Here is a 17,057-nt window from a genome sequence, read left to right as displayed (position 1 = left end):
AAGGCAAACAGAAAGAAGTTTGTGGGGAATATGAGACAAAGGGGGGTTCACAGGAGTTTCACACACTTCTCAACCTCCACTAAAAAAATGTTGTTTTCTCAAACACTCGCCACCGCTCTCTCTCTCGCTCTCTTGCTTCAGCACTCACCTCCCCCCGTGCACACACACTCTCAGGTCGGTCACGTTCAGGACAGGCATCACCAGATATAACTTTGTTTTTTTTGTGCTTCCATGGAGTCTGAGTTGTGGTGGAGGCTGGTCGTTTGTTGATGTTAGCCCTAAAGGCACTCGCGACCGTGCATGACGTCACATCCGTTGGATTTTCTCCGGAAAAAATGAGACAGAGTTCTTCACATTAAAAGCAGCCTACAGGCTGATAGAGGAAACACAGGAAGTCGCGGTCGGTCTCATTTTTTTAGGGTTACAACCTGTTCAACACATTGGCAATAAATACGTGTAAAAACTTACAAACAGTCCCTTTAAAGTTGTGAACACAAAGACAACTACATGTTGTATCACCCGGGATGTGAACAGTCAGCGCCTGATGTCTGCTTTTGCTTGTGTCATAACGATCTTTAGAGGTCGCTGTTGTGTTCTTTTATTCCTTCTCTCGGTGATCGATGTGAACAGATGATAAAACTTACTAGCAAGTGTAGCAGGCCCCCTCTGGCCTACATCTGTGATGCTTATAACCACTGATAACGCCCATTTAATGACCTGATAACAGTCTAACTGGCTGACTAAAGAGACAGATATTTCCCCCAAGAGTTGGTGGAGACCAAACCAGAGCTAAAAAAAGAGAGTGAATATTGGACTTACATTCATCAGGTGGTTACGGACATAACTCCAAATGAGTGCTAATGTTGCTCTGTGTCTGCTGGATGTGTCATTAGGTAACACATTTACCATAACAACATTATATTAAGGTTGGTCTACCAAAAAAGATTGCAGCTTTAAGCTAGAATAACTTAAGTGGAAATGGTAGTTGCAGAAATAGCAGAGGTTGCAATTTAGTAGGATGCAGTTTGAGCTTCTGACTGAAATAGCAGCAGTAACAGAATGAATATGATCATAGTAGTAGCAACAGTTGTAGTAGTAGAAGGAATAGCTGCACTAACAGTAGTAGTAGAAATGCTATTAAGATGCCGTGTGTTCCTCTCCAGACGACTACGTTCACATCTCCAGTAACCCCTGCGACCTCCACTGCACCACGACCGACGGCCAGAGGCAGCTGATGGTGACGGCACGAGACGGCACGTCCTGCAAGTACAGCAGCTACCGCGGCGTCTGCGTGGACGGTAAGTGTGAGGTGAGTCCAGCTTCTTCTTTACTTTCTTTGTACCTCAAAGAGGTTCACTCCACTTTGAGTTTTCAGTACCACTGAAAGCACTACGTCAAGCATGTAAACCCACAGGGAGGAGGCTGCTGCTGCGGCACATCAGCTTTCTGACAAACGTTAACTACAGTATTCTAATAATTCTGCATCTTTACCATGTTATCACTCATAGTTGGATTCATGATTTATAGGAGATTTTTTAAATTTATTTTATCCTCTCTACTTCCACTTCCTGCTTTGCTGCTCAGCCAATCGGGTGTGACGGAGTACTGTTTTCCTCCAACACCTTGGATAAGTGTGGAGTCTGCCAGGGAGACGGCAGCAGCTGCAGCAGAGTCAACGGAAACTTCCGCCGTGGGGCCACGACTCTGGGTGAGCCAAAAACAGTATTTTTATTTTCTCCATCTCTGATATATACACCCAAACATTTAATGATTAAAGTCATCAGGATTGGTCAGAACTTTCTTCTTGGTTAAATAAAAACATATAAAATGAAAATAGACGCTGACCACTTTCTCTTTCCTCTTGTCAAGGTTACTCTTTCATCACTCAAATCCCTGAAGGATCATGGGACATCCAGATCATTGAGAGGAAGAAGTCTGCCGATGTTCTAGGTGGGTACTTCCTCTTTTCCTGTTCAAGTGTGCAACAATGAACTCTCTTTTAAATGTCTAATTTTAACTTGATGGCTAAAAAGCAGGATGTCTCCAGTGTAGTTTTTCATTGATCTCGTCCCCCCAGCTGTGACCGACCAGGCGGGTAACTTCTTCTTTAACGGGGGCTACAAGGTGGACACCCCCCAGAACTTCCACGCAGCAGGCGCCGTCTTCAAGTACCGCCGGCCCATGGATGTGTACGAGACCGGGATCGAGTACATCGTCGTTAAAGGCCCCATCGACCAGGCCATCAATATTCTGGTACGCCTAACCTTCCTCCTCCACGCTCCCCTGTTGCTTCTTCATCGTGGAGCTAACTGTTGGATAATTGTTATGTCATCAGTGACTGCAGCGCCATCTAGCGGCTGTTGTCATCTCTGGTTCAAGCTAACCAGCCCTTGACTCGACTCGCTCTCCTCTCTTTCACTCAGGTGTGGAACCAGAACGGCCGCACGCCGTACATCACTTACGAATACACCGTCCTCCGAGACTCCCTGCCACCCGTCCCTCCTCCTCCCGTCTACACCGGATCAGACACCTCAGCCGGAGAGGTCTCAGTGGAAGTGGGGGGTCTGCTGGCCGCTAACAGCAGCATTTATGACCAGGCGGCCCCCGAGAGCCAGTTGGAGCCGGGAGGCGCCGACGGGCAGAAGGGCGAAGAGACCAACGAGGTGTACGAGGAGACGGCGGCCATCGACTGCGACCAGGACGGAGCAGCTGCTCCAAAATTTACAGGTTAGGACAGTTTGTAACACCTTACATTATGAAATAATCACCAACTTAAGAGTTTGATTCCTACCATGCTAAACATGCATGGAAGGTCATTTTGTGTTCAGCTGACATATACTAATATACCTGTGCAACGTATCCTCGTGCAGCGGTTCTTATGAGATCTCACGGAAAAAGTTATTCCTGCTTTTACGTTAGTTTTTTCCTACGAATGTCCATCAACACGTGTCAATTTACTCTTTTATTCATACAGTCTTTTAAAAATAAACTTCACAGGAAATAACTTCCTTATAGGTTTAGGCAAGAAAACTACTTAGATAGGTTTAGGAAAAGATCAACTTGGTTAGGATTATGCAAAAAAAAGTACTTTAGTTAGCCTTAGGTTACTTAAGCACGTAACTTACGTGACAAATAATTGAACAGTGACTTCTGGTTTCACACGGGACATGAATGCCGGTCTCCTGGGCGAAAGTCTTGGTATTGTTTGACCCACCCATCGACTCCGTCCTCAGTATCGTCCATGCTGATATATTGGCTGGTCTCTCAGAGAAAGAAAGAGAGAGATGTGTGTGTGAGAAAGGAAAAAGTAAGAAAGTAAAATGGAGAATAAATCAGTGGCCCATCGGCAGATTAGACGAAATAGGTCAGATTCTCCAGCTGATCCTCTATCTCGCTCTGTGATGGCCCTTTGGAGCTCTGCATTATTCATGGTACAGACACGTAAAGAGGATCAGCGGCAGATGAAAAATTCAGAGTTTCGTGGTGTTTTTTTTTTTTTCCTTTTAAAAGATGGCTGCATCGCAAACATGAGCGGTAATGGCCTTCCTGCGGCCTCTCAGCTCGCTCAGCTGACTGTCGAGGCCATTACACCACCGCTCTCCGGGCGGTGAAACGAGATGGAGATGGTGGTTGAAAGGCTCACTATCGGCTGACGTCATACTACTCTCCACTGAGCACCTTCCTTTACCGTTTTCTTTCTCATCTCTAAAGAACAGTGCAGACACAGGCCTACTAATCAATCACAAAGTTCCACGAGATGAATTTAGTATCCTTCTAGACACTGAATTACCAGTTTATGAGGGATTTGATGTTTGATTTCTTGATGTTATGGTGTGTTCAGACATCTACAACTACAGAGAAACAGATAAGATATCTGATATGGATATCAATTTGCCTTCCAAGCAGCTGAATTTTCCCACTTTACCCATCAGAAGGAAACAGCAGCCACACAGGCAGCACTGCCAACCCCGCCCCGGCCGGTGGGCCCCTGGATACGGAACCAGACTCCCCGAACCTCATCTGGAGGGTGCTGCTGGACGGCCGGATCGGCCCCGACGAGCTGCTCATCAACATCTCCACCAATCAGCTGCTGACGGAGGGAGACAGTTTGTTCTCGTCGGAGGTGGGACTGGCAGCGGAGGTGGAGGACCTGAGCAGCCTGGAGCAAGACGGGCCGTTTGGCGTCAACGAGACGCTGGAGTTCACTCTGGGTCGCAAACGCAACGACAGCGGGGACGGCTCCTTCCAGAACAAGACGGTGCAGAGCGGTGGGAGGACCTCCGGCCGCTCCAACAGAACCAGGTAATCCAACAGAAACCAGGTAAAAAGAGCATCAATGAGTTTTCAGATGATCCACAGCAGAGGTCGGGACTGAATGTGTTCAGGTTTGGGTCACATGTTCAGATACTGTCGAGCCTCTGGGTCTGCTGCAGGCTGAGAGAAATGTGCTGCAGGCTGAACGAGAAGACAACACAGGAAAGCAAGCAGCAAGAACGTGGCGAGACAGTGGGACACGCTAAGAGACAAAGGATCAGACAGGAAGTAGAAAAAGCTGTAGGGAAGGCAAGCAGGTAGAAACAGTAAGGCCCTGTTCAGACCTGGTAATAACACGCGTCCTCAGTGAGCCGATCACAAGTGGACAGGTGTGAATGCACTCAAGATGCATTGAGGACGCATTAAGATCGGGTCGCTTAGACCACATTCGGAGGTGGTCTGGGCCACATATGACCTCATTCTTTTAGCAGTGTGTAGCGAATGTGTCCTCATCTGACGTCCCGCTGGGATCCGTGGGTCTCTGCGCTCCTCAGGTGAATAGTCAGACAGACGCCTCGGAGCATGGAAACGGCCTCTGTGCTCTACTGCATCCTGTCTGTACAACTGTATTTTATTATAACATATCTTATATACTTACTCTACATACTGTCGGAGATGTGTCTGTGGTTTTGTTCCGCTGCTTTGCAGGGAGCTGCCCACTCGTTCTCTCTCCTCCCCGGCTCTCTGAAGCGCTGTAGCCCGCTGTTGTCTGGCTAAATGACACATTGGCCACTTAAGAAGCAGACAGACAGGTAGATATACAGACTGTAGGGCAGACAGACAGGTAGATATACAGACTGCAGGGCAGATAGACAGGTAGACCTGGCAGGTTTTCCATTCAGCATATTCATAATTCATGTCGGCTTCGCTGCTCTGCGTCCAAACACGGCTTCACCAGTTCTGCAGCCAGAAGCTATAAAAGCCGCCGTGGACGCCACGCCCTGTCCTCTGAGAGACAGCGAGCAGAGGAGCACTGAGGGAAGGAGGAGGAGGAGGAGGAAGAGGAAGAGGAAGAGGAAGAGGAAAAGGAGGAGGAGGATAGCCACACTTAGAAACAAATAATTCAAGTTATTTGCAAAAAAAGGTGAAGAAAACGTTGCAAAGGGGAAAAGTGAGCTGTCAGACTGTGCTCTTCTCTGAGGGAGAAAACAATGTGCAGGAGTCAGTCTGGCTTACACGGAGGGAAGCCGGCGAGGAATAACTCAAAGTGATTTTCAAATAAACGTCTGGCGGCTGGCGGAGGCGGAGGGAGCCACCGGTGTTATGACAAGAATGTGCACATGACTTTTATGTGATGTGATGAAAAAAAACAAAGTGCGTCTGCTGGGATGCAGGCTGTGAATCAGCTGTCACACTGTGGTCAGTCTCAGTGGGCGAGTGAGTGTGTCAGGCACTGTACAACTGGGTATCCTTAAATATATCTTCTGTAGTCTTGTCTTCAGAGGTGGCTCTAAGGACACCCAATTCCACTGTTACCGGGCCGTTAAATAGACGCTATAAGCACCATAGATGTGGGTCAGTAGGGGCCTACTACGTTGTGAAAGTGAAAGTGAAACTTAAAAGCAACACGTTCTAACATGTCAAATTGAATGAAACGTCACGTTTTGAACACAAACTAAAAGACTAGGCAACAAAACTACAACTTCTTTAGGTTTAGGCAACAAAACTACAACTTCTTTAGGTTTAGGCAACAAAAATACAACTTCTTTAGGTTTAGGCAATAAAACTACAACTTCTTTAGGTTTAGACAACAAAACTACAACTTCTTTAGGTTTAGGCAACAAAAATACAACTTCTTTAGGTTTAGGCAATACAACTACAACTTATTTAGGTTTTTCTTTCAACTTCTTCCTATTGGCCCACATCTATGGTGCGACTGATAACGCTACTAACAATATTATATATTATTATTATATTATTATATATATATTATATATTATTATTACATAACGATATTTAATAGCCTGACAACAGTGTAATCGGTTGCTAAGGAAGATGGTGGCTGTAATCAGCTTGCATTCACTGCTGCTACAATATATTTTAATGTTGAAAAAAGTATCAACGCTTCTATAGAAACTTTTCAAACTCCTCCACTGACCATTTGCATGCACACTACGCTCACATAGTAGTAGGTCACATAGTACAAAAATATGGCTAAATACTTGCATGATACGAGGATACATGCCACCATTATTACTTCTTTTCCTTTCCTCATACAATAGTTTGTTTTTGCATGTGCGTGTGTGTGGTAACAGGGGGAATCAAAGGATCTACCAGAAGAACCTGAAGCTGAGTCCTGCTGACATGTACCGCTGGAAACTTTCCTCTCAGGAGCCCTGCAGCATGACCTGCTCTATAGGTACATGCACACTCACACGCACACACACACACACTGAAGATCCATGGGCAGGAAGATTTTCAAGTTTCAAAATCTAAAGTCTCCTTGCCATCTTATCAAACCTCAAACCCGACAGTCTGACCGCAGACAGGTGTGAATAATAACGTTAATATCGACTGCATTCCACGTGGTTATAATAATAAACTTTATTTACATCACACATTTTAACGTTTTTATGATGAATCAATATTGTAAAATAAAGTGAGACAATGCAAATACGATAAAACAATCCAACTCCCTTAAAAGGTAACCTCAAAACTCTACTATTTGCTGCTGCCAGATGAATATTTTTTTTTTCATTGTCTATGTAAGCAGCAGTGCAGTGCATCCTGGTAGCGCGGTGGCGCGATTCGAGAGACTGACGCTCCGTATTTGCATAAAATTGAGGTCTAGGCTACTTTATGTAAATCACGGGCGTCCGCCACGACTCGCCGCCTCTGGAAACTCCCGAGAAACTTTTAAACCAACCGTTGTCGATCCAAAATAAAGACAGATTCAGCTACTGCATAAAATGTTTTCAGAAACACATTTCGGTGAACTATGTTCGTTCAATAAGAGAAGAAAGTTTCCAAACGAGCCGCCATGTTGGTTCCGGTTTGAAAGCTGGGAGCAGCAGCCCACGGAGGGAAAGCCTTTGCGAACCCTTGCGATAAAAAAACGCCCCTGTGGACACGAACCATAAGTCAACATGAGCCATCGGGTGCGAAACCGTTGTAACGCTGTTGGCCTTGCTTAGAGGCCATCTTATCATAATAACACAGTACCGCACGGTAACGCAGTACTACGGTTTAACACTCTGCGGCTCACGTTACTGCAGTTTCACAAGCGTGTTGGAGAACTACGGTGGCCTTCAGGTAATGTCAAATTGTGAAAGTCTCTCTCTAGAGCCAGTGATTGGTTTTGTTCGTTCTGAGCTACTGTGGAAACATGGATGAGCAACATGGCGGACTCTGTGAAGAGGACCTGCTCCCTATGTAGAATAGATCTCTAATATATCCCCCAAAATCTTACATTCTCTTCCTTTGTTCTTTCTTTCATGTAGAGCACATTGAGTTTTCTTGTGTTTATTTCCTAATGTGCGTTATAAAGAAGTTTGCATTCAGCTCATTGTTTCTTGCTCACTGTCCAGGAGTGTCCAAGTCCTTCGTCACATGTATCCGTTATGACGGCGTTGAGGTGCACGACATGTACTGTGACGCTCTGACCAGACCGGAGCCGGTCCACGACTTCTGTATTGGGAGAGAATGTCAGCCCAGGTATAATAAAACATTTGAATGAGAACAGATATTATTCAAACTGTTTATAACAGAACATTTCTGCAGTAGATTTCTTGCTGAGATGGGAGTTAATGTTGCATTTCAGATGGGAGGCGAGCAGCTGGAGCGAGTGCTCCAGGACCTGCGGGGAGGGTTTCCAGTTTCGTCAGGTTCGCTGCTGGAAGATGCTCTCGCCGGGCCTGGACAGCTCCGTCTACAGCGACCTCTGCACGATGGCCGACCTGGAGAGACCCGTGGAGAGACGACCCTGCAAGAGCCCCGCCTGCGGCCCGCAGTGGGAGGTGGCCGAGTGGACCGAGGTACGACACCTCTGTAACAATTAAAACATTTAAAACATACGTTGGCAAAGAGAGGAGGTGTGTGTTTAATGTCTTTACATGATATGAGGCGCTGATAAGGACTCTGGCTGTATTAGAAACCTCATACTATACTAGCAGTACAACCTCATACTATACTAGCAGTACAACCTCATACTATACTAGTAGTACAACCTCATACTATACTAGTAGTACAACCTCGTACTATACTACAACCTCATACTATACTAGTAGTACAACCTCAGGACCGAAATCAGCTTGATTCTCGGGTACCCGGCATTACTCAAAAGCACAAAACCACTTTCCTAATGCTTCACCTTGAGACATCTAACGCTGCTTCTTAATGACTCCAGTATCTAAAATGTGTCTCTGTGTGTCCCTCCTCGATCCAGTGTCCTGCTAAATGTGGACGGAAAGCCCAGGTGAGCCGCGATGTCCGCTGCTCTGATGAAACCCGACCATGTGACCCGATGACCAAACCGCCAAATGTCAAAAACTGCACCGGTCCGCCCTGCGAACGCCAATGGACTGTGTCTGAGTGGGGGCCTGTGAGTGTCTTTACTCGCCATGTACAGGACACACAGAGACAGAAACATACACAGTGTGACTTTATAATGTGTGTTTTGTATTTTATCTGCCGTAGTTGTTCTGACAGTTACTGTATAGTCACACAGACAGTCACTTCCTTTTAAGGATTATTTTAACAACCTGCGTCTGAATGTCTTTCCTGATATTTTAAAATGTATTTTCCTTCTAACAAAAGCTCCTCACCTGTCCAAGCTGTTTTCACTTCAGTGCCACACTGAATTTATGGGTTTTTATTGTGTTGCACAGACAAATGTACTTCCTGATGTTCCATTCAAAGTCAAAAGTCTGGAAACTTGCAGGTCTAATTTACAACCATGGAATCCGACCAGGCACAAACATGGATGGATGTGAAATATTCTTTTGCACAAAGTAAAATAGTATTCCCCATGCAACAGCTAAAGCTAGGTCAGTAGACACTTCATTTTACAGGTCCGCAAATTTCATAGTAATTAGGTGATAATTAGCAAGTAACCTATTTGAAATTTCTTTGGAATTACTACCAAATTACTCCAATATTAACCTCAAAATTTATCGAAAATGACTTTACTATAAACTTTATTCAATAATGATATTGTATATATGTAGGTATGTATAATGTTAGTTCAGATCAGGAAGTCACACAACAACACAAAAACAAACTGATCGATGCAGCGGCAGACCGGCAACTCCCCGTGTTCTGAGAGGTCAAATTACTGTTTTTGTGAATGGAGTCTAGTTTGGTCTTGAAGGCTGCGATATAACAGCTTCAGTTCCCCACGTCAGAAAAGGGATGTCTGACGGCGAGGTGAAGCGGCGAAGATACTTTAAATATAATGTACACATAAATTAATATTGTTTCCCTTTTCTGCTGCTCAATTCATAAAAAACATTCATTTGACCTCTCAGAACACGTGAGTGAGTATACATACAACCCCACTTCAAAAAATCCAAACTAATCTTTTCGGTTATTTCCAAACTTAGCTCAGCTAACTTTGACTCAGCTAGTGCTAGCGTTCACATTATTTATAACCTTATTGATTATCTTATTTTGGTAACCTACGTCACTGCTTTTTGAAGTGGCCGTTTCCATTTGAAAACAATGAAAATGCTTCTATAAAAAATTCTCTACTCTCGCCTAAAAAAAGTCATCCCAGTGCATCATACCACTGTGTAAATCATAGAACATGAGGTTTTTTTGGAAGCTTTAACAACAGTAAATAATCAACTCTGGAGACGTGTGTTGGTGCATGATTTTATCTGATGTGACGTGACGGGATGTGACTGATTCTGTTTTATTTAATATGATGTGAGGCGACACTTTGACTCTGAGCTTTGTGACAAAACTTGGCCGAAGAAGGCAGCGATGAGAGCAGGAATGCATTCTCTTTGATTATGAATCATCCGGTTTGACCTTTGGCCCTCGTTGTTGTCACAGTGCTCGGGGCCGTGCGGCCAGGGGAAGACGGTGCGTCACGTGTACTGCAAGGCCCCCGAGGGTCGCGTGGTTCCTGAGACCCAGTGCTCCGAGGAGGACAAGCCGCTGGCCATCCACCCCTGTGGGGAGAGAGAATGTGTTCCACACTGGCTGAGCCAAGACTGGGAGAGGGTGAGGCCTCGTCACAGTGTCCAAATTAAGATTTAGCTGTTTATTAGTAGACCTGAAACTGTTGATAATTGATTATTGTCTATGTATCAAATAAAAATGCCAAACATTATCCAGGTCCAACTTCTGAAATGAGGATTTGTTGGACAAAACAAGTAGTATCCCACGGTTACACTTTTCACTTTCACCACATCAGCAAGAAAACAGATTGTTGGAAGAGAAAGAGAATCATCAAAATGTTTTTTTCTGTAGTGTAACACAACCTGCGGGCGTGGCGTGAAGCGAAAGCTCGTCCAGTGCGTCGGCATCAGTGACGGAAAGTTCCAGACGCTTGACGACGAGGCGTGCGGCGGCAGCGAGAAGCCCGAAGAGGAAAACACCTGCTTTGAGAGGCCGTGCTTCAAATGGTACACCACCCCCTGGTCTGAGGTGAGGTCGGCTCAGTACACACACACACACACACACACACACACACACACACACTTCACCTCCTTGTAGACGGGTTTCTGTGCAACGCCATCACCGAGATGCAGCTAGCACGCCGTCTAGCAGAGCCAAGCTCCAAAGCAGAGATGACAAGGAGTTGTTGTGGATTAAACTGCACCAACTGCAGAAAAGATGGATGTAAAATGTTTAATATTTTGAGGGGATCACATGCTAAAAACAGAAGGATCCAGGCCTGATGGGCAAAAGCATTCTAGTCACACAGCGCTTGCACAGCGTCATGCTCCATAGATCGATAAAACTAAACTGATGAACAACAGGGTGATCGACCCACACTCTAAAGAAATATTTATATATTGGTGACTATGCTTTAAAGCTTAAAAGTGATGCAAAACTTTTTTAGGGCTGTAAATTGCTGTATTGTTGTATTGTTACGTTCCAACTTGAACTCCAAACAGACCCTGGTCCCCCAAGTCAAATCACACTTATGTCTGATCTAACGTTCATAACAGGTGATAATAATAAACAAATCTCATACTAATACGTCATATGATAATGGTATCTGGTGGTCGGACTCTGCAGGGGTCTAGTATCGTCAACAAAAATGTACAAGCGATGCAAAATCTACGTTGATTGTGACAGTGTTTGATCGCATCTTGTGACCGCACCCGGTAATGTTTGTATACAAGAAACCTGTCTATATGGAGAGTGGGTGTCTCTGCAATAGTAACACCACAAAAACATCCTCCAGTTCATCAGCGTCGTACTGTATAAAGACCGTGTTTCCGGTCCTGTGTGTCCTCAGTGCACTAAGACGTGTGGCGTGGGCGTGAGGATGAGGGACGTCAAGTGTTACCAGGGCAGGGAGCTGGTCCGAGGTTGCGACCCCCTCACCAAACCGGTGGCCAAACAGACCTGTACTCTGCAGCCCTGCCCCACGGAGCCGCCAGGTAACAAACACCTGTTTCTTCTATCATGATGGAGATTTTTCATGAGAGCCGCCAGACTCATCAGGGGAGTCTCTAGAACGTATTTAAATGGCTAACTTTGTGGGGTCCAGCACTTCGGTCCCCACAAAGTTGTTGGACCCCACACCGTGAGTAGGCTCCCAGTGTTGGGTCCCCACAAATGCAGGAACACAAGAACACACACACACACACACACACTTTTCTATTTTAGAAAACAAAATCTACCTATTCATCTAACAAAAATGAAATAACAGATTATTCTAGTCAAAATCAAAAAACAGTGGAAAAGTCTTGACAGTGATCAACGGCTTAAACCAGGGGTCAGCAACCTTTACTATCAAAGAGACATTTTAGGCAAACAAAAAAAAAAGAAATCTGTCTTGAGCCGCAAAACATGTGATCATTGTGATGAAGGTAACACAGTTTATAGTCTAAGTATATAGTATATAAGTCTAATGCAGTGAGGGTTAAAGAGACAATGTACTACGGAGTTTTAGGGCCACATTGAGGGAAAACACATCTGAGATTTACACAATAAAGTAAAAATATTACAAGAATAAAAGTCGTTATATTACGAGAATAAAGTCATAACTTTACGAGTAAATAAATCGTAATACTACGAGAATGAAGTCATAACTTTACAAGAAAAAAGCGTAATATTACGAGCATAAAGTCATAACTTTAATAGAAAAAAAATTAAATAACACGTAAAATTACTACTGTATAATATTATGACTTTATTCTCGAAATCTCATTTTTTTTTTTTTTTCCTCAATGTGGCCCTAATACTCCGTCGTACTGTCGTACCTTAATTTTGTGTCTTTTCATGCAGGACAACATCTGGAAAAACATTTTAAAACTATGTTGGACTAAGGTTAGTTTTGTTTTTTACTTTACTCCCGTGATACTTTGCCTCGAAGACAGTCTGCTGTCCGGCTGGATACCTGAGGCCGATGCTGCGTGCACATTCAAGTCATTTCTTGCATCATGCACGCTTGTCCTTTAAATTTCAGAGCTTATTTTGATAAATGAAAAAGGGTTTTGTGTTAAGAACATTAGATTGAACTGTTTTGAAATAGCTAACATGAGTTCCACCATGTGTGCGATCTGTGTCCCAGATGAGAGCTGCCAGGATCGTCCCTCCACCAACTGCCTGCTGGCGCTGAAGGTAAACCTGTGCAGCCACTGGTACTACAGCAAGGCCTGCTGCCACTCCTGCCGCGCCCTCCGACCTCCAACCTCCTAGTCCAGGACATCTCTGCTCCGCCTCCTCTCTCCACCCCGACTCGAACTCCAGCACGAGAGTAGGATGTACACGTGATGCTACAGTTACTGTGAACAATGAGAGGAAGCTGATAGTCCAGAGCTTCCTCCTGCAACTGGGATTTACATGAGTTCATTTGTCAGTTGGATAATTTAAATGATCTGAAATGAAATCCTGTCATCTTGATATCAGACAAACATCAACACTTATCATCAAATTGAGAAAGAATTGGGCAAAAAAATCTATTTTTATCTTGAGAGGAACTTCTCCACACCTCGGCGTCATAACAAACTCAAAAATATTAAAACCCAGTCGCCAGAAAAAAATGTTGGCTTTGCAAGTTTTTGCAAAAAAGAAGCCTCGTATCAGGCTTGCAGAAACGCACAATGCCACGTGGTTAATTTTGTGAAATGATCGGTTAGGTTAAGGCAACAAAGCTACACGGTTAAAGGTTAGAAAAAACATCATGGTTTGTGTTAATGTAACAACTAGGGCTGGCAATCCATCACATATCAAAGGGAGATTTGCCAAGTATTTAATACTCTTATCAACATGGGAGTGATCAAATATGCTGCTTAATGTATATATGTATTATTGTAAATCAATTAACAACACAAAACAATGACAGATATTGTCCAGAAACCCTCACAGGTACTGCATTTAGCATAAAACAATATGCTCCAATCATGACATGGCAAACTGCAGCCCAACAGGCAACAACAGCTGTCAGTGTGTCAGTGTCCTGACTTGACTATGACTTGCCCCAAACTGCATGTGATGATCATAAAGTGGGCATGTCTGTAAAGGGGAGACTCGTGGGTACCCATAGAACCCATTTACATTCACTGATCTGGAGGTCAGAGGTCAAGGGACCCCTTTGAAAATGGACATGACCGTTTTTCCTCGCCAAAATGTTGTGTAAGTTTGGAGCGTTATTTAACCTCCTTCATCCTTTTTGTAGTTTCATGTGATACCAGTATCTTCACTCTAGCTTTACAACTGAGCCGCTATAACCTAAAAAACGCAAGCTGTGTTAATGCGTTAAAGAAAATAGTGCCGTTAAAACGAATTTGCCTTAATACGTTATCGCGTTAACTTTTACAGCCCTAGTTACAACGTAATGTAACAACCGTAACAACGTCACTAGCGTAAATAAATAATGTAACAAGCGTAAAGTCAACGTTGACTTTGGGTTTCACATGGGACACGAACAGCGGTCCTGTGTTTGTTTGACCCATCCACCCATAGTGGACTTTGTCACTTGTTATACTCGTTATTATACCTTATTACACGGCTTTGTTGAGTGCTCGCTTCTGATTGGTCAATCATGGCGTTCCACAGTCTGTTATTTCTTTATAACAGACCGTTGTTATGGACACAGTTCTGATGTCGGACTCTAGAGGACCGTTTTTGTGTCAAATTATTGATTTCTTCAGTAAGTAGCCGTGTAATAAGCGGGGTAATGTGCAGCTAGCAGGTCATTGTTGTGAAATAACCCCCTTCAGAGTGACTGGCTCGCTGTACATTATCCCTCACATGTGACTTTCAATAACGGTCACTCGTTGTATTACGTCACTTGCTTTGACCAAATGCAAAAACATCGACATTCAACGTATCCGTGGTTGGCAGAAATGTACAATACCAACTTTTTTTCCTGGTGTCTGGGCTGAATATTAACCAGCAGTGTGTTGAGGCCTTTAGTACAACATGAACCTCTGAAACAGGAAACAGATAAAACATTTATTTAAAGAAAGAAATCTTTAAGTGACCATCTCCATTAACTGACAGTTAATGCTCCTCCTCATCATCATCATCATCACAACTCTCATTATCATTATACTGTATCTCAACCAGACAGCCAGTTCTGGTAGAAGTTCATCCTCTAACAACACGAGGAGTCGGAGACAAACGTGGAGTCAAACGGTCTCACACGCCTCCATCACCAGTTAGCAGCTCGCTCTCGTCGCTGCAATGAAAAAGATCTATTAAATTATTTCTCAACTGAATATACTGCATGACCAGAATATTTAATACAGATACTGTTTATGGAATATTATTTAATTGTTGGTGTCTGGGCATGTAAAAAGTTTATATATTTCCATTCCACCCCCCTGCCCGCTTGGCGCCGCCATCGCCGCCGCCATCGCCGCCGTGCCCGGTTCGCCTGCAGGATATGGAAGCATATTTATTAGTCATAGCACATTTTCATTTATCGCGACGCTCCTGATGCCAGCCGATGGCTATTCTTCATCGGGTCACTTGATGCCAGTTCTGGTCTGTGTGTTGTGTGTTAATGCAAACACAGAAGATTCCTGACACTTGAAGTATGGTTGAAACGTATTCAGACGTGTACATGTATGTCTCATTTTTAACTATTGCGTACTGTGTTTTTATATATAACTGATACCTCTTTGTACAAAACGGAAGTATGGACATTGTGTACTGTTGATAATAAACTGAAAACCTAATGGTACTGACTTGTATTTCAATTAAATAACAGTTCAAATGAACATATTTGACTCTTTGTCATTTTTATGTGAATTCCATATCTTTGCTTTGACTCTTATAGTTTAGCTCAGGTGTTTCCCATTTCTCTTGATCCTATTTGAGATGTTTCTACGCCACCTGTGGTCAATTCAGTTGATTGGACCTGATTAAGGAAGACACCAGCCTGTCAACTCAGTCTCCCACAAAATGACATTCACATACAACTGAACTGCGTTCTCAGTTACGTTTGGAGGGAAACTTATTTTCTCCCAGTTGTTGTTCTTCCAGAAGGTATTACACATACCAAACACTTTATCATCATTTTATTAACACTGTAAATGAAGTCACTCTCACACACAGAGCAGCTGCAGGTTCAACAGCTGCTGACGCCCCCTGCTGGTCGGCATCAAACCTCATCTACACAACATGAAGCAGACAGGAAACTAATGCAACAATCATGAAAGACTAAAGACTTGATGCAACACTCAAGTAACACATTTTACACCGTCTGAGTGCAAAGTCTAACAACTTTTTGAGGCCCTGAAAAATGCCAATTTGAAGAACAAGCAAAAGAATTCCTTTCAGCTCAGTTTCAACTGGGGAGAAAAGAAATGCGTATCGCCCAAAATATCACTTTGTGAACTCAAACTGATAATTTATGTGCATGAATCAGTCATTAAAACTGCAATGTTGTGTAAAAAATGTGTTACTCACTCATGCACTTGAATTAAGGGGAGACACTACAGGCAAAGGTTTTTATTTTTATCACTTTGTCTATTTGTGTCTGCAGATTTCTCCTAAATTCACCAAAAGTTGAACGAGACGTATGTATGAGAACAGCCAGGATATGTATGGGACTATTTACAACGGTGGATGAATCCACATTTGGTGTTCTAGTGAGTATTTACTATTTTTACTTGTGGTTTCACACGAGACACGAAGAGCGGTCTTCTGGGTGAATGTCCTGGTTTGCAGAAATGTATAAAGCCAACATGTTTTCCTGGCGACTGCACTGGCTATCCTGACCTCCAACACACATTCATCCTTCCTAACGGAGGTGTTTTAGGGCTCTGAACATTCATCCAGAGTCAGTTTTAGAAGACCGCGATGTGTTAACACATTTTAATGAAAAACACAAAATCACACGACATTTTCTGAGTGGGCTACCAGAATAAACACAGCTCATGTCCTCTTTATTTGATTTTTAGCAGCGTACTATTTTATCTTACATGTTGCAGCGTGAGTTTGCTTCAAATGAAGAGTTTTATTCCATCTGAATGTTCATTATGGGATAAAATGATGCGCAGCTCCTGGAGACAAGCTGTTTTTCTCATCTACTGTACCATCATTGAGAAACACCAACATGTGCTCGCAGTGTTTTCTTAAATGCTCGATACCTCACGTTGGTGCAGAAGCCC

The 17,057-nt window shown here is 43.7% G+C and overlaps 1 protein-coding gene across 1 annotated transcript in view; it reads left to right on the top strand.

Annotated features, from left to right (window-relative positions):
• Positions 1-15,662, top strand: part of LOC141769975 (ADAMTS-like protein 2) — a 33,779-nt gene extending 18,117 nt beyond the window's left edge. Inside the window, exons 6-19 of the mRNA XM_074639530.1 lie at positions 1,164-1,309; positions 1,585-1,708; positions 1,870-1,950; positions 2,078-2,253; positions 2,424-2,727; positions 3,933-4,302; positions 6,570-6,673; positions 7,842-7,968; positions 8,075-8,288; positions 8,699-8,854; positions 10,309-10,479; positions 10,729-10,905; positions 11,726-11,870; positions 13,007-15,662. Of these exons, the coding sequence (XP_074495631.1) occupies positions 1,164-1,309; positions 1,585-1,708; positions 1,870-1,950; positions 2,078-2,253; positions 2,424-2,727; positions 3,933-4,302; positions 6,570-6,673; positions 7,842-7,968; positions 8,075-8,288; positions 8,699-8,854; positions 10,309-10,479; positions 10,729-10,905; positions 11,726-11,870; positions 13,007-13,134 (2,423 nt within the window). The 3' untranslated portion in view covers positions 13,135-15,662. The remainder of the gene's footprint in view (positions 1-1,163; positions 1,310-1,584; positions 1,709-1,869; positions 1,951-2,077; positions 2,254-2,423; positions 2,728-3,932; positions 4,303-6,569; positions 6,674-7,841; positions 7,969-8,074; positions 8,289-8,698; positions 8,855-10,308; positions 10,480-10,728; positions 10,906-11,725; positions 11,871-13,006) is intronic.
• Positions 15,663-17,057: the final 1,395 nt, after the last annotated feature.

This window comes from Sebastes fasciatus, chromosome 6 (assembly GCF_043250625.1).
Source record: "Sebastes fasciatus isolate fSebFas1 chromosome 6, fSebFas1.pri, whole genome shotgun sequence".
NCBI classification, from domain to species: domain Eukaryota; kingdom Metazoa; phylum Chordata; class Actinopteri; order Perciformes; family Sebastidae; genus Sebastes; species Sebastes fasciatus.
This window is presented reverse-complemented; position numbering and strand designations above follow the sequence as displayed.